Raw genomic sequence first — 21,215 nt, forward strand, 5'->3', positions numbered from 1 at the left:
CGGAAGAGAATCATTTTTTCGAACAATTTCCGGATACAGGAAAGCATAGCAATCGGCCGATACGAATTGTGATCGGAGGCTGATTTTCCTGGTGTTTGAATGGCGATCACTTTCACTTGTCTCCAGTCATGTGGAACAATGTTGTCCTCAAGGAACTTATTGAATAAACTCAGCAAGCGCCTTTTGGCGGGATCAGGCAGATTTTTCAACAAGTTGAATTTTATTCTGTCTAATCCCGGGGCTTTATTGTTACATGACAAGAGCGCAAGTGAGAGCTCTACCATCGAAAACGGTGTTTCGTTTGTATTTGGTGTCGCGGCGCGGGTGATCTTCTGATCCGGAACGGAGTCTGGACATACTTTTTTTAGAGAAATCCAGCGGTTAGAATATTCCTCGCTTTCATTCGTTGTGTTATGATTGCGCATTCGTCGGGCTGTGTTCCAAAGAGTGCTCATAGATGTTTCTTTTGTTAAGCCGTCTACGAACCGACGCCAGTAACCACGTTTCTTAGCTCTAATCAAGTTCTTAATTTTAACGTCTAACGCCGCGTAATTCCGGTAATTATCAGGTGTTCCATTTTTTCTGAATATTTTGTACGCGGAGGCTCTCTCCGCGTTTAAATTTGTGCAATCTTTGTCCCACCACGGGTTGGGAGGACGGATGTTAGTTTTCGCGCCGGGTACACGTTTCGTCTGAGCTTGAGTCGCGGTGTCGAGAATCAAGTCAGCCAAAAACGTGTACTCTTCCTCCGGAGGAAGTTGTTGAGTTCTTTCAAGTTTCTCAGATATCGAGGTCGCATAGCTATTCCAATCAATATTTCGTGTGAGGTCGTACGAAACATTGATTGTCTTCGATGGTTTTGAGCCGCTGGTGATTGATATTACGATCGGTAGGTGATCGCTACCGTGGGGATCAGGAATTACCTCCCACGTGCAATCCAACCGTAGCGATGTCGAGCAAAGGGATAAATCCAGCGCACTTGGTCTTGCTGGTGGTGCAGGAATCCGTGTCATTTCTCCCGTATTCAAGATTGTCATATTGAAGTTGTCGCAGATATCATGGATCATAGTTGATCTGTTATCATCGTGAAGACAGCCCCATCCCGTACCGTGAGAGTTAAAGTCTCCTAAAATCAACGTCGGTGCGGGAAGGAGTTCTATGATATCACTGAGCCGCCGATGCCCAACCGAGGCTCTTGAGGGAATATAGATTGAAGCAATGCAAAGATCCTTGCCTTTGATTGAAACATGACATGCGACAGTTTCAATACCTGATATCGAGGGGAGGTTAATTCGATAAAAAGAATAGCACTTTTTGATCCCCAAAAGTACTCCTCCGTAGGGATCATCTCGATCCAGGCGAATAATGTTAAAATCGTGGAAGTTTAAGGATATTTCAGAAGTTAGCCAAGTTTCGCACAATGCAAATGCGTCACATTTCAGATTATTTACTAAAAATTTAAAAGAATCTATTTTTGGAATGATACTTCTGCAATTCCACTGTAAAACAGTGATTAGATCCGTGACCTCGATGGATGATTTAGCCATCGAAGGATACAATCGCTGAGAGAAGGGGCCAATTTGCAGTCAACTGCTTTGAATATGTTTTTACTGTTGGCATGAAAGCAATTAAAATGCTTTTAAGAGGGTCAGAAATATTAAAAGTTGTAAAAATCCAGTCCACAACAACTTGATAAGTCCAGCACCTAGTTGGTTCTCTGGTAGATTTTCAGGGACGTTTGGGGATTTTGTTGTCCCGGGAAGTGGTGGGAATTCCATCTCGGAACTGAGTTTTCCGAGACCAGGAGCCTTTTGCTTCGGTTGTTTGTCCCGATTCCCGTTAGCTGTAACTTTTCGAAGCCCTTCGGAAGACACCTTCGAACCCTTACTAGGTAGCTTATGAGAGGATTTATTCATTCTTTTCCTACAGCTATGAGGGACCGCCGAAGATGGACCTTCCAAAGGGTCGTCAGAATCGCTCTCGTCAGTTGACAAGCAGGCATATGGGTTCGTTGTCTGTTTAGGAGGGGTGGCACTCTTAAGCATCTCGGCAAAGGAACGCTTGGAGTGTTCCTTCAGGGAACGCTTCATCCGATCTCCTCGCAGCTTGTACGCGGGACATGCCATTAGGTCATGCGGACCCTCCTTGCAGTAGAGACACTTTTCAGCATCCTTACCGCAAGAGCCATCCGCATGAGCCTCCCCACAGTTAGCACACCGGTGCTTATTGCAGCAATGAGAAGCTGTATGGCCCAATTGTTTGCAATTGGTACAGTTCATTACTCGAGGTACAAAAAGACGAACCCGGTCCAAAAAAATGTAGTTGGGCAAAGCAGAGCCGGCGAAGGTCACACGATAAGAGTCAGATTGGGGATAAGACTTTGTTTCATCCCCGGCGATCGATACTGAATGCAATCGCTTGCAGTCCAGTATCTTGACGTTCTTAAGTGAGGGGTCCTTAAAACAGCCCTCTCCGTACTTAAGAACGTCCTCGCAAGTCAAACTCGGATCGGTGACCACACCGTCGATTTCTACTTCGCGAGCTGGCACGTAGACGCGGTACTCCCGCGTAAAATGATCGTTTTGAACGAGCTCATTAGCCTGCTTTGAGCTGGTCAGCAGAACCCTGAGCTTATCTGGGCGTATTTTATCAATACTTTTTATAGTATTGTATCGCGAGGTCAGATCCCGCGATATTTTCAAAATATTCAATTTTTTTCTTTAGTCTTGGTCCGGAAATAAACCGAGTAAGGCCCGGCCGAGAGTGCAAGCCCATCGGGATAGCTCTTTATGCGAGACTTATTGCTGCCAACAGAAGTCTCCATCTGATCATCGAGAACGGAGGGGTCGGGATTCAAATTTGACATGTCGCGGAGCTACCTCCGCGCAGAAATAAATGATACGGGGGGGGGGGGGGGGGGGGGGGGGGGAAATAGAACGGTCGAATGAAGAAGAAAAAAAATATACAAAATAATAGTACTTAACTTTTAATCCAACGGGGGCCACCAAGGCCAAGCCCTCGTCGATCGGCGTATCGCCGCTTCGAGGGTGTGCAAAAAACCTCCGAGAAGAAAAAGTACACTCACTTATAATCCGCACAGTATAATCACAATGGCCACTGAGATCTGGCCTTGATCGATCAAACAATCACCGGCTAACGGTACTGTTTCGATCGTCCGCTCACAACAATGCACTGCTTCAGTGTATAATGTGCAAAAAACCTCTCACAGAAAAAAGCACTATTGTCTATTACACAATAGCGAAATAATCTAGTTTTGATCGTCCGGTCACGTTATCACACACGGCACTGGTTTTCAACGCTTTCGCAGTAAACACAAAGCACGTCCGTTCGCTCGGAAGGTTGAAACGGCAATGAGGCTCATCTTTTAATACTTATTTTAGGTAAACTTAATAATTTCGCTCCGGGCACTTTTGCTGATTAAAAACGCTTTTCTACATCAATCATTTCCGATCGAATCAGAAGTAATTTTAAAGAATTTAGATCTTTACTGATCTCGACTAGACATGATCATGATCATACAAAAACCAAAATCACTTAGAGATCAGATCAGTTCTGATTTCGTAATGATAATTTGTTCTTCGGTTAAGATCACTTGAAATCAGCAGTGATCGGTGGTTTTCCCAGCCCTAATGATATTACATGTCAATATAAAATACTGTTTATATTTTAACAACGATATTTATTTCGTGAATCTCAACATACCGAACCTATTTTAAATAGATCATGACGTGTATCAGTAAATATATTTTGATTTTTTTCGCAAATCAATAACATTGTTCGAGTTGATTCAACTATTTGCAATGTCTAAAGCAAATAAAACCGATTTATGTTTCAACTAACAGAATTTTGTTTCAATAACAATACCAGTTATTTCAACTAAAATATTTGTTGAAATTGAAAGGTATGTGTCCTCACTAAATGACAGCATTTTTTTTCAAACAGTTTAATTAGTTGTTTCAACCATCGTTTCTGCTAATCGAAAAACAAAAATGACAGTTTAGTTAAAACAACAATCGATTAGTTGTACCAAATTTAAACCAATCGAATTCAGAAAATCAACTAATATTCTGGTTGAAATGGGATCGCGGGTGGTTTCGTGCTTGTTATTGAGTTTGTTTAGAAACAAACTACCAAAAATGTTTTTTCCACCAAATTGCCCACAACTTCGACCAATTGAGGAATTTTGGGCATTAACGAAGGCACATCTTAGGAATCATGTCTCGGCAGCAGAAACCATTCAACAGTTCGAAAAAGATTGGAAAAAAGTGTCAAAACTTGTCGCCAAGAAGTTTGTACGGAATTTTATGAGGAACGTTCGCAAGAAGGTGCACCAGCTAGTCTACAATGGCTAAGTAGCAAATGTTGAGAATAATATTCTGTTGTTGTAATCTAAGTTTATCAGTATATCGATTAAAATTTGAATATCTAACACTTGTGAATTATTTACAGCGAAATCAAAGTGCGTCCATACTTTCTGGGACAGTCTTTAACAGTTCGGCTGAAAAGTTCGTATCGTTCAATAGAAACGCACATTTTTTTTTGCCAAAATTCGTTTTTATTATTCAACATAATTGCCATCAGAGGCGATACAGCGATTATAGCGATCTTCCAACTTTTCGATACCATTTTTGTAGTACGATTTGTCCTTTGCCTCAAAATAGGCCTCAGTTTCCGCGATTACCTCTTCATTGCTTCTAAATGTTTTCCCAGCGAGCATTCTCTTGAGGTCTGAGAACAGGAAAAAGTCACTGGGGGCCAAATCTGGAGAATACGGTGGATGAGGGAGCAATTCGGAGCCCAATTCGTTCAATTTCAGCATGGTTTTCATCGACTTGTGACACGGTGCGTTGTCTTGATGAAACAAAATTTTTTTCTTCTTCAAATGAGGCCGTTTTTTTAAATTTCGTCCTTCAAACGCTCTAATAACGCTATATAATAGTCACTGTTGATGGTTTTTCCCTTTTCAAGGTAATCGATGAAAATTATACCATGCGAATCCCAAAATACAGACGCCATAACCTTACCGGCCGATTGTTGAGTCTTTCCACGCTTTGGGTTCGGTTCATCGCGTGCAGTCCACTCAGCTGACTGTCGATTGGACTCCGGAGTGAAGTGATGGAACCATGTTTCGTCCATTGTTATTTATCGACGAAAAAAAATCGGTTTTATTTCGATATAACAGCTCCAAACACTGCTCAGAATCATCAATTCGTTGTTGTTTTTGATCGATTGTGAGCTCACGCGGCACCCATTTTGCAGAAAGCTTTCTCATATCCAGATATTCGTGAATAATATGTCCAACACGTTCCTTTGATATCTTCTAGCTATCTCGATCAACTTCACTTTACGGTCATTGATAATCATTTTGTGGATTTTTTTTCCCGTTTTCATCGGTAACAGCCTCTTTTGGACGTCCACTGCGTTCATCGTCTTCGGTGCTCATATGACCAGTACGAAATTTTGCAAACCACTTACGAATTGTTGCTTCGCCCGGTGCAGAGTCTGGATAACACTCATCGAGCCATTTTTTGGTATCGGCGGCACTTTTTTTCATCAAAAAGTAGTGTTTCATCCACACACGAAATTCCTTTTTTTCCATTTTTTTCACAATAACAAAAATAGCTTCATTCAAAATGCAATATCTCACAAACTAATAATCAGACAGCCGTCAAATTTATACACGTATCTTTTGAAGGTTGGTACTAACTGAAAATGGTATGGATTTAATTCTAGTGGCTCCCTCTCATAGAAACGATACGAACTTTTCAGCCGATCTGTTATGAAGTTAAAACCGCACTATTCACACTAGGATTACGTTATACGCATAACATATTTAATACTTGTTATTGAGTTTGTTTAGAAACAAACTGCAAAAAAGCCTACGTCGCAGGTGGAAAAGAAAAACCCTTCTTAATCCACCTTGTGGTGTGATAATGCCTTTCTCTTCATTCATAAAGACTGTCCCAGAAAGTATGGACACAACCAAAAACCGCTGCCATTTCGCAATGCTTACAAATGGTTCACAGAACGCGGACTGTCACTGAGAAAGATAGCAAAAATGGAAGGAGTAAGTGAAAAAGCCGTGCGAAATGCAATCAGGAAGTTCGGTGAGAATAACACCTTTGAGGATAAACCGAAAACGGGTCCAAAAAAAAGTTCCTGCTAACCCTCAGTTGGATAAACGTATACTGAAGGCGTTCGAGCAAAAGAAGAAGGTTTCAGTTCGGGATGTGGTCTTTCACTTCTCACTCCAGTCCTTATACGTTCAAGAAATTGATCGAACGAGTTCAGTGTGAATTGGATCAAGATGCCAATGCGAGCATTACCCTGAAATTTTTGCATCAATAGGGGAGACCGGGGCTCAGCCGGACACTTTTTGGAAAATGAAGAAAAAATTTATTACACAGCTACCATTCCCAATTCGTGACTTGAAAAAACATGCTTTAGTTTTTGTAACAAATCAATATAAAATGACCAACCCAAAAACCAATATTTAGGAACCACGGCACAATGGTTTGGAACGACAAAAACGTGAACTGCTTGAACCGTTGATCCAATACTTATAGTTTCTTTGGAGAACTCATTCACAGAGGTATAGCTCCTCATTTGATTGCAATAAAAATGTTCGAGACCTACTACGATAAAAGTTGATTTCAAAAACTTTTTTCTCTTAAGAGATAGAAAAAAATAGTGTTGTATGTGGACAAAAACGTCAATCGGAACGTCATAGTAATTTTAAAATGCAAATTATAACATATAATTTTCAATATTGCTCTGAGTTTGTTCAAATTCGCTGATTTTGGTAAACTTCTCCAAACCTTTTTTAATCCACCTAGTGGTGTAATGATGCCTTTCTCATATTACTAATATTTTCAAAAATATCACTAGAAGATTCTGTGAAGAAATCTTGAATAAAATAAAAATCTTTCTTTGGGTATAAACTAACATAACCTTTTCAATTTGTAACTTAGTCTTATTTTAAACTTGTTGACCACTATTTCTGGTACTTCTGGAATCAGGAACTTGGAACCAGTATAGCCAAAGTCGGTTCGTTTAGTAAGTAACTAATATAGCCTACAAATTGAATCAGTTTTAAGTCAAATATAGAAGAATTTAACCCTTCGTCGCTCTAAAGTACGGTGTGAAATTCAATAGCAACCTATGGGATTATGAGATTTTTTTATACGTATAGTGACGTTATTTGACACATACCCACACCAGGGTGGCAAGTGACCGGGAAAACCGGGAAAAAGTCGGGAATTTTAGTGCAAATCCGAGAAATTATGATGCTGAAAATCGTTACTAAGACTCGGACTAGTCGATGTCCGAGTATTTTTTTTAAATAACTATTTATTGGAATATGAGTCAAAATTAAATTATTAAGATTTAAATTCTGTGTTCAGCCACAAGTGGTGACTTTTCAGCCCTATTATATATATGATTTGGTTGTTACCATGAGGACATCATTTGCTTCCGCAATTCTGAGATTTTTGTGTAGGGAAAATTCTAAACCTACTTGTATTGTGTAATGGGGAAAAGAAACTTATATACTAACTTACTAACTAATACAGAGAGCGAATCGATTCAATTGAAGATTGCATCGATTTTTGTCGGAATTTGCTTATAATAATGTCCGAGTCTTAGTAACGATTTTCAGCATCATAATTTTCCTAATACATCAAATGAAAAGTTGAAGGCATTTTTGTGTTTGAACTAGAAGTTCAGTACAAGTTTTGAAACATCTTACTGTCCCACATAGATTCAATGGTGCACAATCCATTGATAATGGGGCCAACACCTCATGTCTTAACGGTTTTTGTAAGCAATTTTAAATTAATAAGAGCTTTCTTAGTTGTCATCAATAACAGCACAATGAGTTCTCATAATAAAAAATACGGATAATTTGGATGCTTCTGTTGGATTTCTATCAAATTTCGACAAATATTAGAAAAGGCTTTTTTTAATAGCAGATCAAAAGTTGATAGTTTCAGTCGTTATTCTCTGCAAAGTGTAAGATAGAAAGATTGCCGATAGGACCGTAATAATCGAAAGAAAGAAGAACTGTCATTTGCACTTAGGACCTTTTTAGTGTTTGTCTTCAAATTTCAGAATAAGTATGCATAATGGTAAAAGTAGCATCAAAGCCTTGGTATTACATTCCTGTAGTGGAATTTGACCTTCTGTTTCAACAGACTTCGCAGCCGATTTAGAGTGTACAGAACCATTGCATGGCTAGTGCTACGACTCTACTGACACTACGAATCCTTCCAGGTCGGGGCTCGAACATACGACAAAAAGTAGCATCAGGTAACATGTTTAATATTTTTTTTAAGAACTCTTAGGAGCCGTGTTTTTAGTTATCAGCTAATGATTCCCCTAATTTCACCAAAATTTGTCTCAGTAATGTCAAATTGTGAGAATACTTTATCCACCGTTTTCAGGGAGTATTTGATTTCCTTCTTTGACAGCTGAAATTAGTTTTTCAGAGTTCGTAAGAGCCTGTTCAGTGAATCTATGTTAATTTTTTTTTCGAAGATTATCAGCTATGATGAGGATATTGATGTGGACGAAGGAGCAGTCGAAGATTGTCGATGATAGGAGAATCAAATTTATAACTTCTCAGTCACTAGAGGAATAGATTGTTGTTTTTCCAAAGTGACAAGCGTACATTTTAAGAATTCTAGAAGGATTTTGTTCTCTAGCCAAAACCCAACTCTGAAAGAATATCGTATATGTTGTTAGCAGTGGCGTCTCGTCCTCATGTGCATCTCGTGCACTGCACAACTGATCGAATAGGCTCTGTGAGAACTTGTATGCACACATTCAGGTGAGGCTTTAGTGGCTTATGCTTATGGCAGTTGAAAACAAATTGCTGTCTCTGTTGCAACGTCGAAACGGTTCTGATATCATACCATATAAGCAGTGCACAACCCGTAAATTTGGTCACGAGACGCCACTGGTTGTTAGAAGGAATCGGGTTTGCGGGAGGAGTGTTGTTCTTTAGTTCATTCATTTTTAATTTTTAACTTAATACTTTTTCCAGACTATACCAGGCTAAAAAAGTATTGGAATATACTAGAGATGGTCAGTCCGCGAACGGTCCAAAAGAACTAGTTCTCCTCGAAGATTGAGTGAACTGGAGTTCTTTATTGAAGAATGATAGCTCTCTAGGCTTCTCAATGGAAATGAAAGTAATCGAGTTGTTTGAGTATGTATACAAATAAGTTGCGTCTTTCGGAACGTTTGCTGGTTTGAAGAATGATCGTTGAACACATGCAAAAAGCACTCATTATTATTGAATCTGTTTACTACAAAATATAAAAAAAACGGGAAATTTTAGTCTCGCGCACCGGGAAAAACCCGGGAAATTTATATCGCTAATTTACTTGCCACCCTGTTACACACATACACGCACAGACACATACATTGCTCAGCTTGATGAACCGTGTCGAATGGTATAGAAAACTTTCTCTAGACAATTTTTCAAGTGATAGTATAAACTTTTTATATGAGAAAGGCAATAAGTATTCTTTTATAGAAAAGCATCGTTATCATGATCTTGTAATAACACTAAGAAGTAGGTACAAATTGGACAAAAGAATTTAAATTTAAGATTTTTTTCACCTTAAATATATAAATTTTGATGTGGTAACACGCTATACGAAATTGAACAAAGTACGCTGCGAACAGAGCAAAGCCGCACGTACCGTCACGTACTAGTTTTGCATCGTCATTTTGAATGACGATTTGAATGTTTTGACATTTATCGCCCTATAATTTCGGAACCGGCAGTCGGATGAGGATGAAATTGCACAGTATATTTAAAGACAATAAGAACTTTAATTTGAATCACGATTCGTAAAAATCGGTTTAACCGTTGCTGATAAATCGAAAAATTGAGTGAGTAGTACTCGCATATCTGTCTCATGCGTTAAAAAGCACGTTTTTGAATGAATGAAAAACTAACAGAGAAGATGATTTATTGGAAAAAGATACGCTCAGAGACAGGACACGAACCTGCGTTCTTATGCATTTTTTAGGTTACCTCTTTTTACGTAACTCTTTTTACGAACAAAATCCCAAATAACGTATTCTTTTTTTACGAACCTACTTTTTATGAAAAAGAGGTTTTTGCATACAAGGGAAACCATTTCCGGCTCATTTACATTCCATGCAAATTACAACAATATGAGTATTTTTGTGACGGATTTAAATAGTAGATTCCAGAAAATAATGTTTGAGGTATTTGAATATCCAAGACGACTTGGATTGGGTATTTTCGGGACGGATTTGATGAATTGGTGCCGGAAAACAATGTTTAGAGTCACTCCAAAATCCAAGATGGTGACTTCCGGTGTATTGATATTTCTTAAAAATACTTATATTATGAGTATTTTTAGAACGGCTTTGATGAGTAGATGTCGGGAAACGATGTTTGAGGTGGTTCTAAATTCTGCTTTTGTTCCTTATATGTAGCATTTCGTTTTATTTAAGGCACTTTTGTAGCAGTTTCAACAGTCTTGATAATCTGATTTGACTGGTGTTTTAATATTTTTTTCACTAATTTCGGCTATAATTTAGATCTGTCGCAGATATTATACTACTGCTTCAAAAATGTAAATGCCTACTCATGAAAACCGTTCCGAAAATATGCATATTGTGAAGGTAGTCGCCATCTTGGATTTTTGAATCACCTCAAACATCGCTTTCCAACATGTACTCATCAAACCCGTTCCTGATTCTGATGATTTGTAACGAATATCGATGAACCGAAAGTCGCCATCTTGTAAATTGGTGCGACTTAGAAAATCCTTTTCCTGCAAATACTAATAATATTTGTTCCATAGTTATCCATTATATTATACATATCCAATAATGCACATACATTGGGAAAATTATTACGTAAATGGAGGTTTGGGTGTATATTGAAACTTTTTATTGGTACATTTTCATTGACTGGAAGTATAAAAAGAAATTACACCGAAGTATTTTTTTACTAAAGCTCAAAAATAAAGGAATTGTTCTGAAAAACTGACAAAATAATTGTTCGACTGTCAAATTTTAACTAAAAGTAATAATAATTTACAACATGGTTCACAACCTAAGTGTTATAGATTTTCACACACAGTTTTATGATTTTCTCTACTGTTCTCTAGGCATTGTAGGCATGACTTTTCATTACATATATGCCTTCAACAATTAGTACGATGCGAGTCGACAGTATACAAACTATACAAAATGCGCTAACATTTTTCGCGGTAAATTAGAATTTAGAATTTTCCTTCGGAGTTCTGAGTGGGTATTTTACTCACTCGAAAAACTGCGAGTGAGTACAACTACCCAACTACCCATGTAGTTGATATCTTTCTCTAATGCATTGCCTAGGTTTTTTTCTCGATCATGAAACTTAACTTTTACTATTTTTCAGAAACAAATGTATTTATTGCAAATAGAATTGGTTAATTTGTAGTCCTCCATTGAACTCTATTCCGAAACGCAAAACGGTTTCATATATAGATTATTACAATTGTAGAAACGATCAAACTTTGATTGTAAATAAAAAAAAACCAGAATGTAGTGTATTTTTCCACTAACTAATACTATTTTTTCCTTTCTAATAAATTTTATTTAATCTTTAAACTCTCTCAGTTGAAATGGTAGTGCGTTATTTTTGGCTGTCACCCTAACCTCTTTACAACTAACCAGTCCAATTATGTTCTCATTTAGGTGCTACCAGATGAAAGTTGCATCTTTTGCATAGTCAGTGTATCAAACAAATATGTAATATTCCATCAAATATGTATCGTACCGCACCCCTCTCTGGCATCACCTCATTCATTAATTCATTCATTTAATTCAAACCAGCACAGCATTTTCATTTAATATTTCGATCCTGTCATAGCAAGCCGTGCAAAAAAAAATTAACTGTACTGCACTGCAAACAGAGATAAGTCAAAACAGCACATCCCAAGCATTTTTTTTTATTATTTTGTATCTTCACATTTTCACTTCCACTCTCTTTTTCCATCATTTTGGCAAAATGGTGTACCTGTACCTAAATGTGTACGTGTGTGTCCACCTGACCTGTCGATATTGAAAATGAAAACAAAAAAAAACAAAAACAAAACACAGCGGCCTCGGAAGTGCCGAACTGTCCCTTCTGCAAACGCTCGCCATGAGCTCATCCGGCGAGTCGAAATGTTGTAGCTCGACATCCGATAGCAAAGATTCAACTCACACACTCCCTGCATGGCGAACCGATTGCTCCCGGTAAGTGTCCACCACCTGTTCCGTCCTGTTGTTTACACTTTTCTGTTTCAATTATTAGTTTGCTAGTTTGTTTGACTGTTCGTTTGTTTATTCAATTGTTGTACTTTTGCAAAGTTCCACCTCGGAAAACGAACCACCCACCGGTGCTTTTGGATTTTTCGATAAACTAACCTCTCGCCAGCATGCTAGAAGCCGTGCTTTTCGCTGGATGCCTTTTGCAGTACAATTTGCAGTAGATTTGAATAGTTGAATAATAAATAAGTAAACGGGAAAACGATATCCAACTGCGATATTGTGCGGTGTTTTCTCAGTTGAACATACAAAAATAGCATAAATTGTATATTTAGTAGAAATTCCATGTGTGAACATCACTTGAAATATGAAACCACCACGTTAATAAATTTAAAACAAAACCTCACCCACCACTCGTGCACAGCGTACATGTACGGAAGGTTTACTCGGCTGGATTACTTCAGCCAATCGCGTCCTTTCGAATGAACTTTCAATTAATTCAATTTCTAGATCCTAACCATCAACAATCTTGGTTGCAATCTTCGAGTTACAGAGGACTACTGAATTGACACATCGAGACGTCCCTCAACAACACATCTCTTCATGAATGTGAAATTTCCGCATAGCTGCCATAGTTTACCGTACAAAACAATAAACAGTACACAATGAAAAATAAACAAAAAGTCGATGTCATAGAGTCTGCTTAGGTTTAATTCCAAATCCCGCACATAAGTGACTAACCATAAAGTTAAAGCCTCCAAAACGAAAATGAAATGAATCTGAAAAATAAAACAGAAGACCAGAAAATTGGAACGTTTAGAAACCAGCAAACAGAAAAACACAAACGTCTAAAAGTATACTATTCAAATAACAGGAAAACCGGAAAGCTGATAATCATTATGCCGGAAAACCTCGAAACTGTACAACAACAAAATTGAAAATCTGAGAATACGAAGAACTGAAATTCCGGCAAATAGAAAATCAGAAAACCAGACAAAAGAAAACAGATAAAAGTCCATTGAAAAATCCTTAGTAACAACAGAACAATTGAAATAAATCAGAGAAAAGAAGACTGTAAACACATATCATAAATTGCAACAATAGGAAAACAGTATACAATAAAAAAAAACAAAAAATACTGAGTGAATGACTTTCACACAGTCAGCCTTTATTCGATTCTACAACCCAAACATAGCGTTTAAATATTTTTCTTATCCTTGAAGTGACCACAAGTCATAAAAATTAGAAAATTTAAAAAAAAAATCGAAACTAAGAACTAAGAGACCTAGAAAAAATAGAAAACTTGAAATATATGAAACAAAAGAAGAACAAAGCATGAAATTGAGAACTACGAAAAGTGAGTTATTGAAAAACAGAACGCTAAACAACAAAAAAACTTTAAAACCAGGTAACTGGAGGCAGGTAAACAAGGAAATTTAAAAACTGAAAAATTGAAGAGCAAAGAATCTGAACATCATCAAAACAAACACAACAAAAAACATTTGGAGACCAACAAATAAACAAACATACAAAACCAAAAATGCTAATAAAATATAAAAAAAAATAGAAGTCAGCAAACAGAGTTCAGAAACCAGAAAATTGAGACCATTGATAAAAAAAAACTGTTAAGAAATATCAAAACTTACAAATCATGAACCAAACATAAAAAATCACGAACAGAAATAAAAAATGATGTATCAAAAATCAAATTTAAAAAACAAAAAACCACAATCCTAAATCAAAACTCAAAAATCTAAAACAAAACTCAAAACCGAAAACCATAATCAATACACAAAAATTGAATCCAACAAAAAAACAAAAATTTCAAGTCAAACCCCAGAAAAATCGAACATCAGAAATCAAAAATCAAATTCCAAAAACAAATATCCGAGATACAAAATCAAAAATCATATTCGAAAATCCAAAATTCCAGATCCAAAATAAAAAATCAAATTCAAAACACCATAATGCAAAATCCAAGATCCAAAATACTGAATCAAAAATCTAAAATCAGAAATTTTAAACCAGTAATTAGAAAAAACAAAACAAAATCGTTGTTTAAAAACATCAAAAATCAAATTCCAAAAAGCAATATCCAAAATCCTAGATCCAAAATCAAATTAAAAAATATAATAATATATATTATGCTTTTGAGTACGAACCAGAAACGGTTCTTAAGCTCAGTAGAAAACCAGAAATGGGAAACACTCTATATGAGTAGGTCGATTGCTTGGAAACAGCCTACCTAGGTTCAACCCCGCGTATAGAGCTACAAATATTTTCCGACTCAAGGTGTAAATAGTCGTAAGGTGAAAAGCGCTACACTTAAAAAAAAAGAAATCTGAATAACAAGAAATTTGGAAATTTTTAAATTTAAAAACCTGAAAACAATAAGAAACGAAATCATTTTTCAATATTACGAAAAAACAGAAAAAAAATAAAAACAGAAAACTGAAAAACAAACAACAAATGGGAAAACGATGACAAACCAAAAATCAAACCAGGAAACCATGAAGCCAGAACCTGGAAAGTAAGAAAAAAAATGAATCGGAAAACTGAAATAACGACAAAATTTAAAATAATAAAACCAGGAACGGATAAAAAGGCAAAGAAAAGTGAAAAATCATAACACCTTAAAGGCATAAACTAGAAATCATAAGAAACAAAATTTGAAATCAGAGATCTGTATCAGATCTCCAGAAAACGAAACGAAGAATTAAAATTGCGAAAATTCAGCAAACCGAAAAATGTAACGAACTAAAACTGATAAAAAGGAATAGAAGAATGGGAAAACAAAAACCTGAAACTGAAAATCATAGGAGAAAAAAAAATGATACCGACAACCACAAATCTGACATCAAAATTACAGACAAACAGTAAACTGTTGAAAATTAGAAATAAATAGAAAAAAAATCGGGCATAAATCACACAATCTGCCTAAAATCGATTTCACACTTCACATTTTATTTAAAAAAAAAATAAATCAGAAAAACAGAAGATCAGGGAATTCAATGAGTAGATAAACAGAAATGCAGTAAATCAAAAAACTGGAAAACTTGTAATCTAGAAACTTAGAAAAGAGGAGAATCGGATAACCAGGGAGCAGAAACACCAAACTACCAGAAAGTAGTTGAACAAATTAACAACACAACAACAGAAAAAAGGAGATCCTTTCCTTCAAAAACAAAAAAGAAGTTGGAAAAACGAAATCGGAATTCGAGTAACAGAAATCAGAAAACGGTCAAATCTGTTAACCAGAACATCAAGATACTACAACATACTAAAACAAAAAATGCACGAACAAAACAACACAAAAAAAAACAAATAACGATCGAAAAACTGAAATCCAGAAATATGGAAATCAGAAAACAGAGAACGGTAGGCAGGAAAACAAGAGAAACTGGAAGTCTGAAAAACAGAATACCAAAATAATAGAAAAAAAGCAAAATAAAATATAGACGGCACTGTCAAATAACAGAAAAAATCGACTGCAGACTAGAAAATTTACAAACCAGAAAATAGTAGATTGGAAAACCGGAGAACTGAGAAGCAGAAAGAACAAATAGACATCTGGATATCATTATTCGAAAATCAGAAAACTGTAATACGAAAAATCAACAAACAGAAAAACGGTAAAAAGTAAAGCGGAAAACAGCAAGCCGGCAAACAGAGCAAGCAACAGAAAATCGCGAAACAGAAACCCGAAAAACCGAGGGTAGGGAAATCGGAAAACAGTAAATCAAAAACCAGAACATTGAAAACCGGAAAACAAATAATCTAAAATAGAAAACCGGAAAACAATACACCACGGAACAATGAAATAAGAAATCTGCAAACTGAAAAATAAACCACAAAATCTGAAAACCAGAAAAGCTACCAATTAAAAAGCAGAAAACCGCAAAACAAAAAAAAACTGATAAACTGTAAACCACAAAACCGGAAAACAATACACAGCAAATTGGAATACTAAATACTGGAAAGAAAAAATTAAAAAACAAATAACATAATTACCAGAAGACTGAAAATCCGAAATCAGAAAAATCTGAATGCCTGAGTACCATAAAGGCAAAATTCTAAAAATAATCGTTATATAAAACATAGGGTCAGAAAGATTTTCTGGTCCGAAGAGGCGAATGACCTAAGACGTGAAAAACTCTATAAATAAAACAAAAAAAAATCGTTGAGCTCCGCAAAACAGAGAACTGCTAAGAGAAAAAAGGAAACAGGAAAGTAAAAGAAATGAATATCAAAATGATAGAAAAAAAACATCTTCATAATCCACCTAGTGGTGCGTTTTCCCTTATCATCAAATCAATCTTAATAAAACATATTTCTTTAAGTAAAATAATTTATATCACGAATTCATTCAGATTGATTCGCTTAGTGCACAAAAGCGGGTTTCAGCGCCTACGTTCCACATCCGACAATATTCTCGAAAGAAAAAGTGTCATCAATAATACATTTGAGCTTGATCGTTGATTACTTTCTGACAATATGTGTGATTTGTCGGTTACGTCACTTATACGATTATATCTCCGAAACTGGAATTATCTGCAATGATCTTTTTTTTTATTCGTCTATGATAATTGTGAGTTTGATATCTGTCTAATAGATTTCGCGCTGGTAGATTTATAAGCTCTCGGTGCACAAAGATTTATCGATTTTTTGACATGATTGGTTTTCGTGTGTTACTAGCGATTTCCATAACTGTGGGTCATCCTCTCCGAAGATAACGTACGAAGGGATAAGCTAAATAGGGATAAGGGAAGAGCTATATCTTTAAATCTCATTTTCGACAGAAAGGCCTACCGGTATCATGTCATTTACTCTCGACAGTAATGTTCGAAATATACGAACGCGTCAAGAACAACGCGTTATCTAAGTTGATACACCCAAACCTCCGCTTACGAACACGTTTTTTTACGTTACCTCATCTTACGTAACTTCTTTTACGAACCAAATCTCAGAAAATTTTTGGAATTCATTTTATACTTGCCTTAAATATGACGAATTACGCGCTAAATCATATTTGCAGTTGGTAGAATTTAGACTTTGCCCTAAAATGTCACATTGCATACTTTAAGATTTCCTAAATTGATCTAGACTGTCTTTTAAAAATAAACTTTTTTATAAATTTTTTTTTATTAGTTTATGAAAAATGACAAAGTCTACAAAAATGTATTATACAAATGATCAGTAAAATAAAAAATCAGTCAAGTTTTCCAATAAAATACTGAAAATCTTCCATGTCGAATTGATTTTAAAATTACAAAATCAATTTTAAAAAAAAAGTTTTTTTGTTTTAATAAAAAGGAATGTACAGTGTCATTCTATCACAAACTCAACTAAACTGAAAGTCATTATCATCCAAGAATTCATTGAATCTCAATTTAAGAGGAGATTTCACAAAACACAGGTGGTCCGATATTTGCAAAAAGTATTAGTAATGGACAAGAAAACAGTTTTAGGGGACGGGTATAGCGTGATGGGACAGTCGATGCCTATCACGCAGCCCACCTGGGTTCGATTCCCAACCACGCACAGAAACAAAAAAAAAACAGTTTTAGTTAGAAAAATGCCCGTCGTGCAATTCATGGACGGTTGAAAAGGAACATAATAACCTACCTTTTTTGTAACTTGATCAAAAATTACGAAAACTGATATATTTTTCAGTGTAGGATTCGAATAGACAAATTTCGTGCAAAACTGTATCGTAAATAATTAGAGTAAAAGATGACAAATCCCTCAAAAAATTGTTTTTCTGTTGATGTTTTCAAAATAAATCTAATTTTCGAACGAAAATGCTGAAAAAAAATTACTAATCGAATTTTACACTGAAAAAATCGATTTCAAAAATTGGAAGTCAAACAAAAAACGGCATTCTTTATTTGAATGAAATTTTGTTTCAACGTAGATAACTAGGTTTCCTACCAACCTTCCAAATATTGTAAGCTGGGCGTTTTGAAGGGAAAATTTTTTTCTAACAAAATCTTTTTCTTATCCAGCACTGATATTTTCTGCAAATATCGGGTATTCGGTGAAATTTTCACACTAATTTAGATTAATTGTAATCTTGGATGATTATGACTTTCAGTTTAGTTTAGTTTAGTTAGTAAAAAGACACTGGAAAAAATCCAGTTTTTACAAGGAATAATTTTCGTTAAAGCTGTTTTTTTTTATCTTGCAATGGATGATTGGTTGGTAGAAAACTTAATCACCTATCTTGGGACAAAATTTGATCAAAATTAATAATGATTTTGTTTCGTAAATCGACTTAAAATTTGTATAATCAATTTTTTTCAGTGTAGGACTCGATAAGGATTTTTTCTGTATTTTTATTGAAAAAATTGACTGATTCTGTGAAAATCACTAGCACAAGGCTTTCTCAATTTAAGAGTAGAACTTTCGTTTTCGACAGTAACTCTTTCATTTTCGACAGCAACTCTTTGAAAAAAATTGATTAAAAATATTTAGCCCTTTTCAAAAGACAGTCTTGATAAATTTTGGAGAAAAAAAACAAAGTATGCAAAGTGACTTTTATAAACAACAATATCGTCATATTTATAAAAATAGCTTTCATAACATAATTATTTTTTCAAGTTCGGGAGAGGTTTGAACCCCTACTTACCCCCCCCCCCCTTGTATCCGCCCTGGCCTGAACAATTATTACATGCTCTGTCAGTTCTGATTTAACATGCGAATGAAGAATTGTTGATGAAAAGAAATAAATTACAATTTCAACTTTTATTCAACAAAAACTCTTCCAGAACCTGAAACATCCATTAAAATGACCCGTACTGCTTTGGCTAAAAAAAAAAACACAGCGATGTTGTTGCAACAGTTTCGTGCGTAGAATAGTTGTTTATTCAGTTACTGTAAATTTATCAAGTAGCCAAAAAATTTTTCAACAGATGTTGTTACTGTTCAAAGCTTTTAGCCTTAAATCGGTAAATAGTAAATAGTTGCAGTTCGTCAATCGCTAGTTAATTGCTTCAATACCGATGTGTCAAATTTCGGGAAGCTCAACACAAGAGCTTCAAATTTTGTTTCGTGTAGCGCAATAAAACAGAAAACTGGGAAATGACAAAACACTTAACCCGAGAGGTTAGGTTAGGTTTCCAAGCAGACTAACATTCCGTATTTCAGTCATCAATGTAGTCAGGTTCGATGTACACCAGAAAATGTTTCATTTTTTTTATACTTCCAGAATCGTCAAAGGATTCCCTCCCGTATCGCCTTTCATCGGAGTTAGTCCGACACTGTGCTTCCTGCTGAAAGAGAAGAAACCACTCTGCTGCCTACAACTTGCTCAAGTAAGTGTTGCCAGTTGCCAGGTTGAAACAGTCTGTCTATGATAACCTTAATCTTGCAGGTCTGCGAACACTGCAGTTATCGTAATGCGAAGGAATATCAGTGGCAGAACAAAACCATCATCCTGGCTGCCGATTACGCCTCGAATGGCATTTACAACTTCATCATACCGCTGCGGGCACACTTCCGCTCGAAAACTTCCCTGAATCCGATTATTCTACTGCTAGAACGGAGACCAGATATTGCCTTTCTCGATGCGATCTCCTATTTTCCATTGGTAACTGGATTGCTTTGATTGAACCATGCATTTTTTTTTTCATTTTTCATCAACCAACTGATCCAACTTCTATCGCTCAGGTTTACTGGATGTTGGGTTCGATTGACTGTTTGGATGATCTGCTGCGAGCCGGTATTACGTTGGCCGAGAACGTAGTCGTGGTGAACAAGGAACTGTCGAACTCGGCCGAGGAGGATACGTTGGCCGACTGTAACACGATCGTGGCCGTGCAAACCATGTTCAAGTATGCAATTTCAGTGTTTTCGTTTCGTCTAGCGTGTTTCCTCCCTCCGACCCTCGGGCGTAAGTGATAACTGTGTTCTGTTTTTCTTGCAATCAGGTTCTTCCCAAGTATCCGCAGTATTACCGAACTGTCACAGAGTTCGAACATGAGGTTCATGCAGTTCCGTGCACACGATAAATACGCCCTTCACTTGAGCAAAATGGAGAAGGTAACTTACGCCCTCGATGCACTACTACTTCCGGTAGAGCCCGAACGTACCAATTCCGTTGATACTTTTAATGATCTCCAACAGCGAGAGAAGGAGCGTGGGTCGCACATATCGTACATGTTCCGCCTGCCGTTCGCCGCCGGGAATGTTTTTAGCGCATCGATGCTGGATACCCTGCTGTATCAGGCGTTCGTCAAGGACTACGTGATCACCTTCGTGCGGCTGCTGCTGGGGATCGATCAAGCGCCCGGCAGTGGATTCCTAACCTCGGTAAGTCTATTCCGCATCTCCCGGTTGAAGTTGTCGTGGAACATACGGAACCACTGTCGGTAATCAAACAGTCTTGAGCTATGACTTCAAGTTGATTGACTTGATCTAGTTATTCTCCAACTTCTAATTATTGGCCATCTTTTGATGGGAACAAATATTAGTCCAAAAGAAGCTAAGTCGGGTTAATCGGGTGAATGAGGGAACGATTAGATCCCTGAATTGCCGTTCTGGTCATTGTCGGACACTCACTCTGACATTAGACACCGAAAGTGCACCCAAATCGGCTTCAATATGACCAAACACGTTTCCGAAGCGCGCTCAAGTTCTTGGTTTTGGTACGGAGTAAGCGTCAAACCTTTCATCTGCTCTCAGTACTAATACTAATTTGATCAAAAAGTTCCAGGAATTTACTCAGAAAATTAAAAATACAAGATTATTCATCAAAATCGTGATGCAAGATTCACGCTGAAGTCAAGTTGTTAGCCCACAAATTTGGACTTTTTCGGCGAATTGCTTCACGCAAAAGCAATGTCCAACTCCTCTGGCGTCTCTCTAACAGTCAATTTGCGGTGTACGGTCATCCATCCTTTGATTTTGTTGAT

The 21,215-nt window shown here is 36.6% G+C and overlaps 1 protein-coding gene across 14 annotated transcripts in view; it reads left to right on the forward strand.

Annotated features, from left to right (window-relative positions):
- LOC131439036 (potassium channel subfamily T member 1) overlaps positions 1–21,215 on the forward strand; it is a 440,000-nt gene that overhangs the window by 386,371 nt on the left and 32,414 nt on the right. For 11 of the 14 annotated variants that reach the window (XM_058609546.1, XM_058609553.1, XM_058609541.1 and 8 more), the window contains 5 exons: positions 12,154–12,291; positions 19,511–19,616; positions 19,676–19,891; positions 19,972–20,135; positions 20,232–20,613. In XM_058609546.1, coding sequence (XP_058465529.1) covers positions 12,154–12,291; positions 19,511–19,616; positions 19,676–19,891; positions 19,972–20,135; positions 20,232–20,613 — 1,006 coding nt within the window. The remainder of the gene's footprint in view (positions 1–12,153; positions 12,292–19,510; positions 19,617–19,675; positions 19,892–19,971; positions 20,136–20,231; positions 20,614–21,215) is intronic. The other 3 variants (XM_058609549.1, XM_058609552.1, XM_058609545.1) reach the window with 2 other exon arrangements.

This window comes from Malaya genurostris, chromosome 3 (assembly GCF_030247185.1).
Source record: "Malaya genurostris strain Urasoe2022 chromosome 3, Malgen_1.1, whole genome shotgun sequence".
Taxonomy (NCBI): Eukaryota; Metazoa; Arthropoda; class Insecta; order Diptera; family Culicidae; genus Malaya; species Malaya genurostris.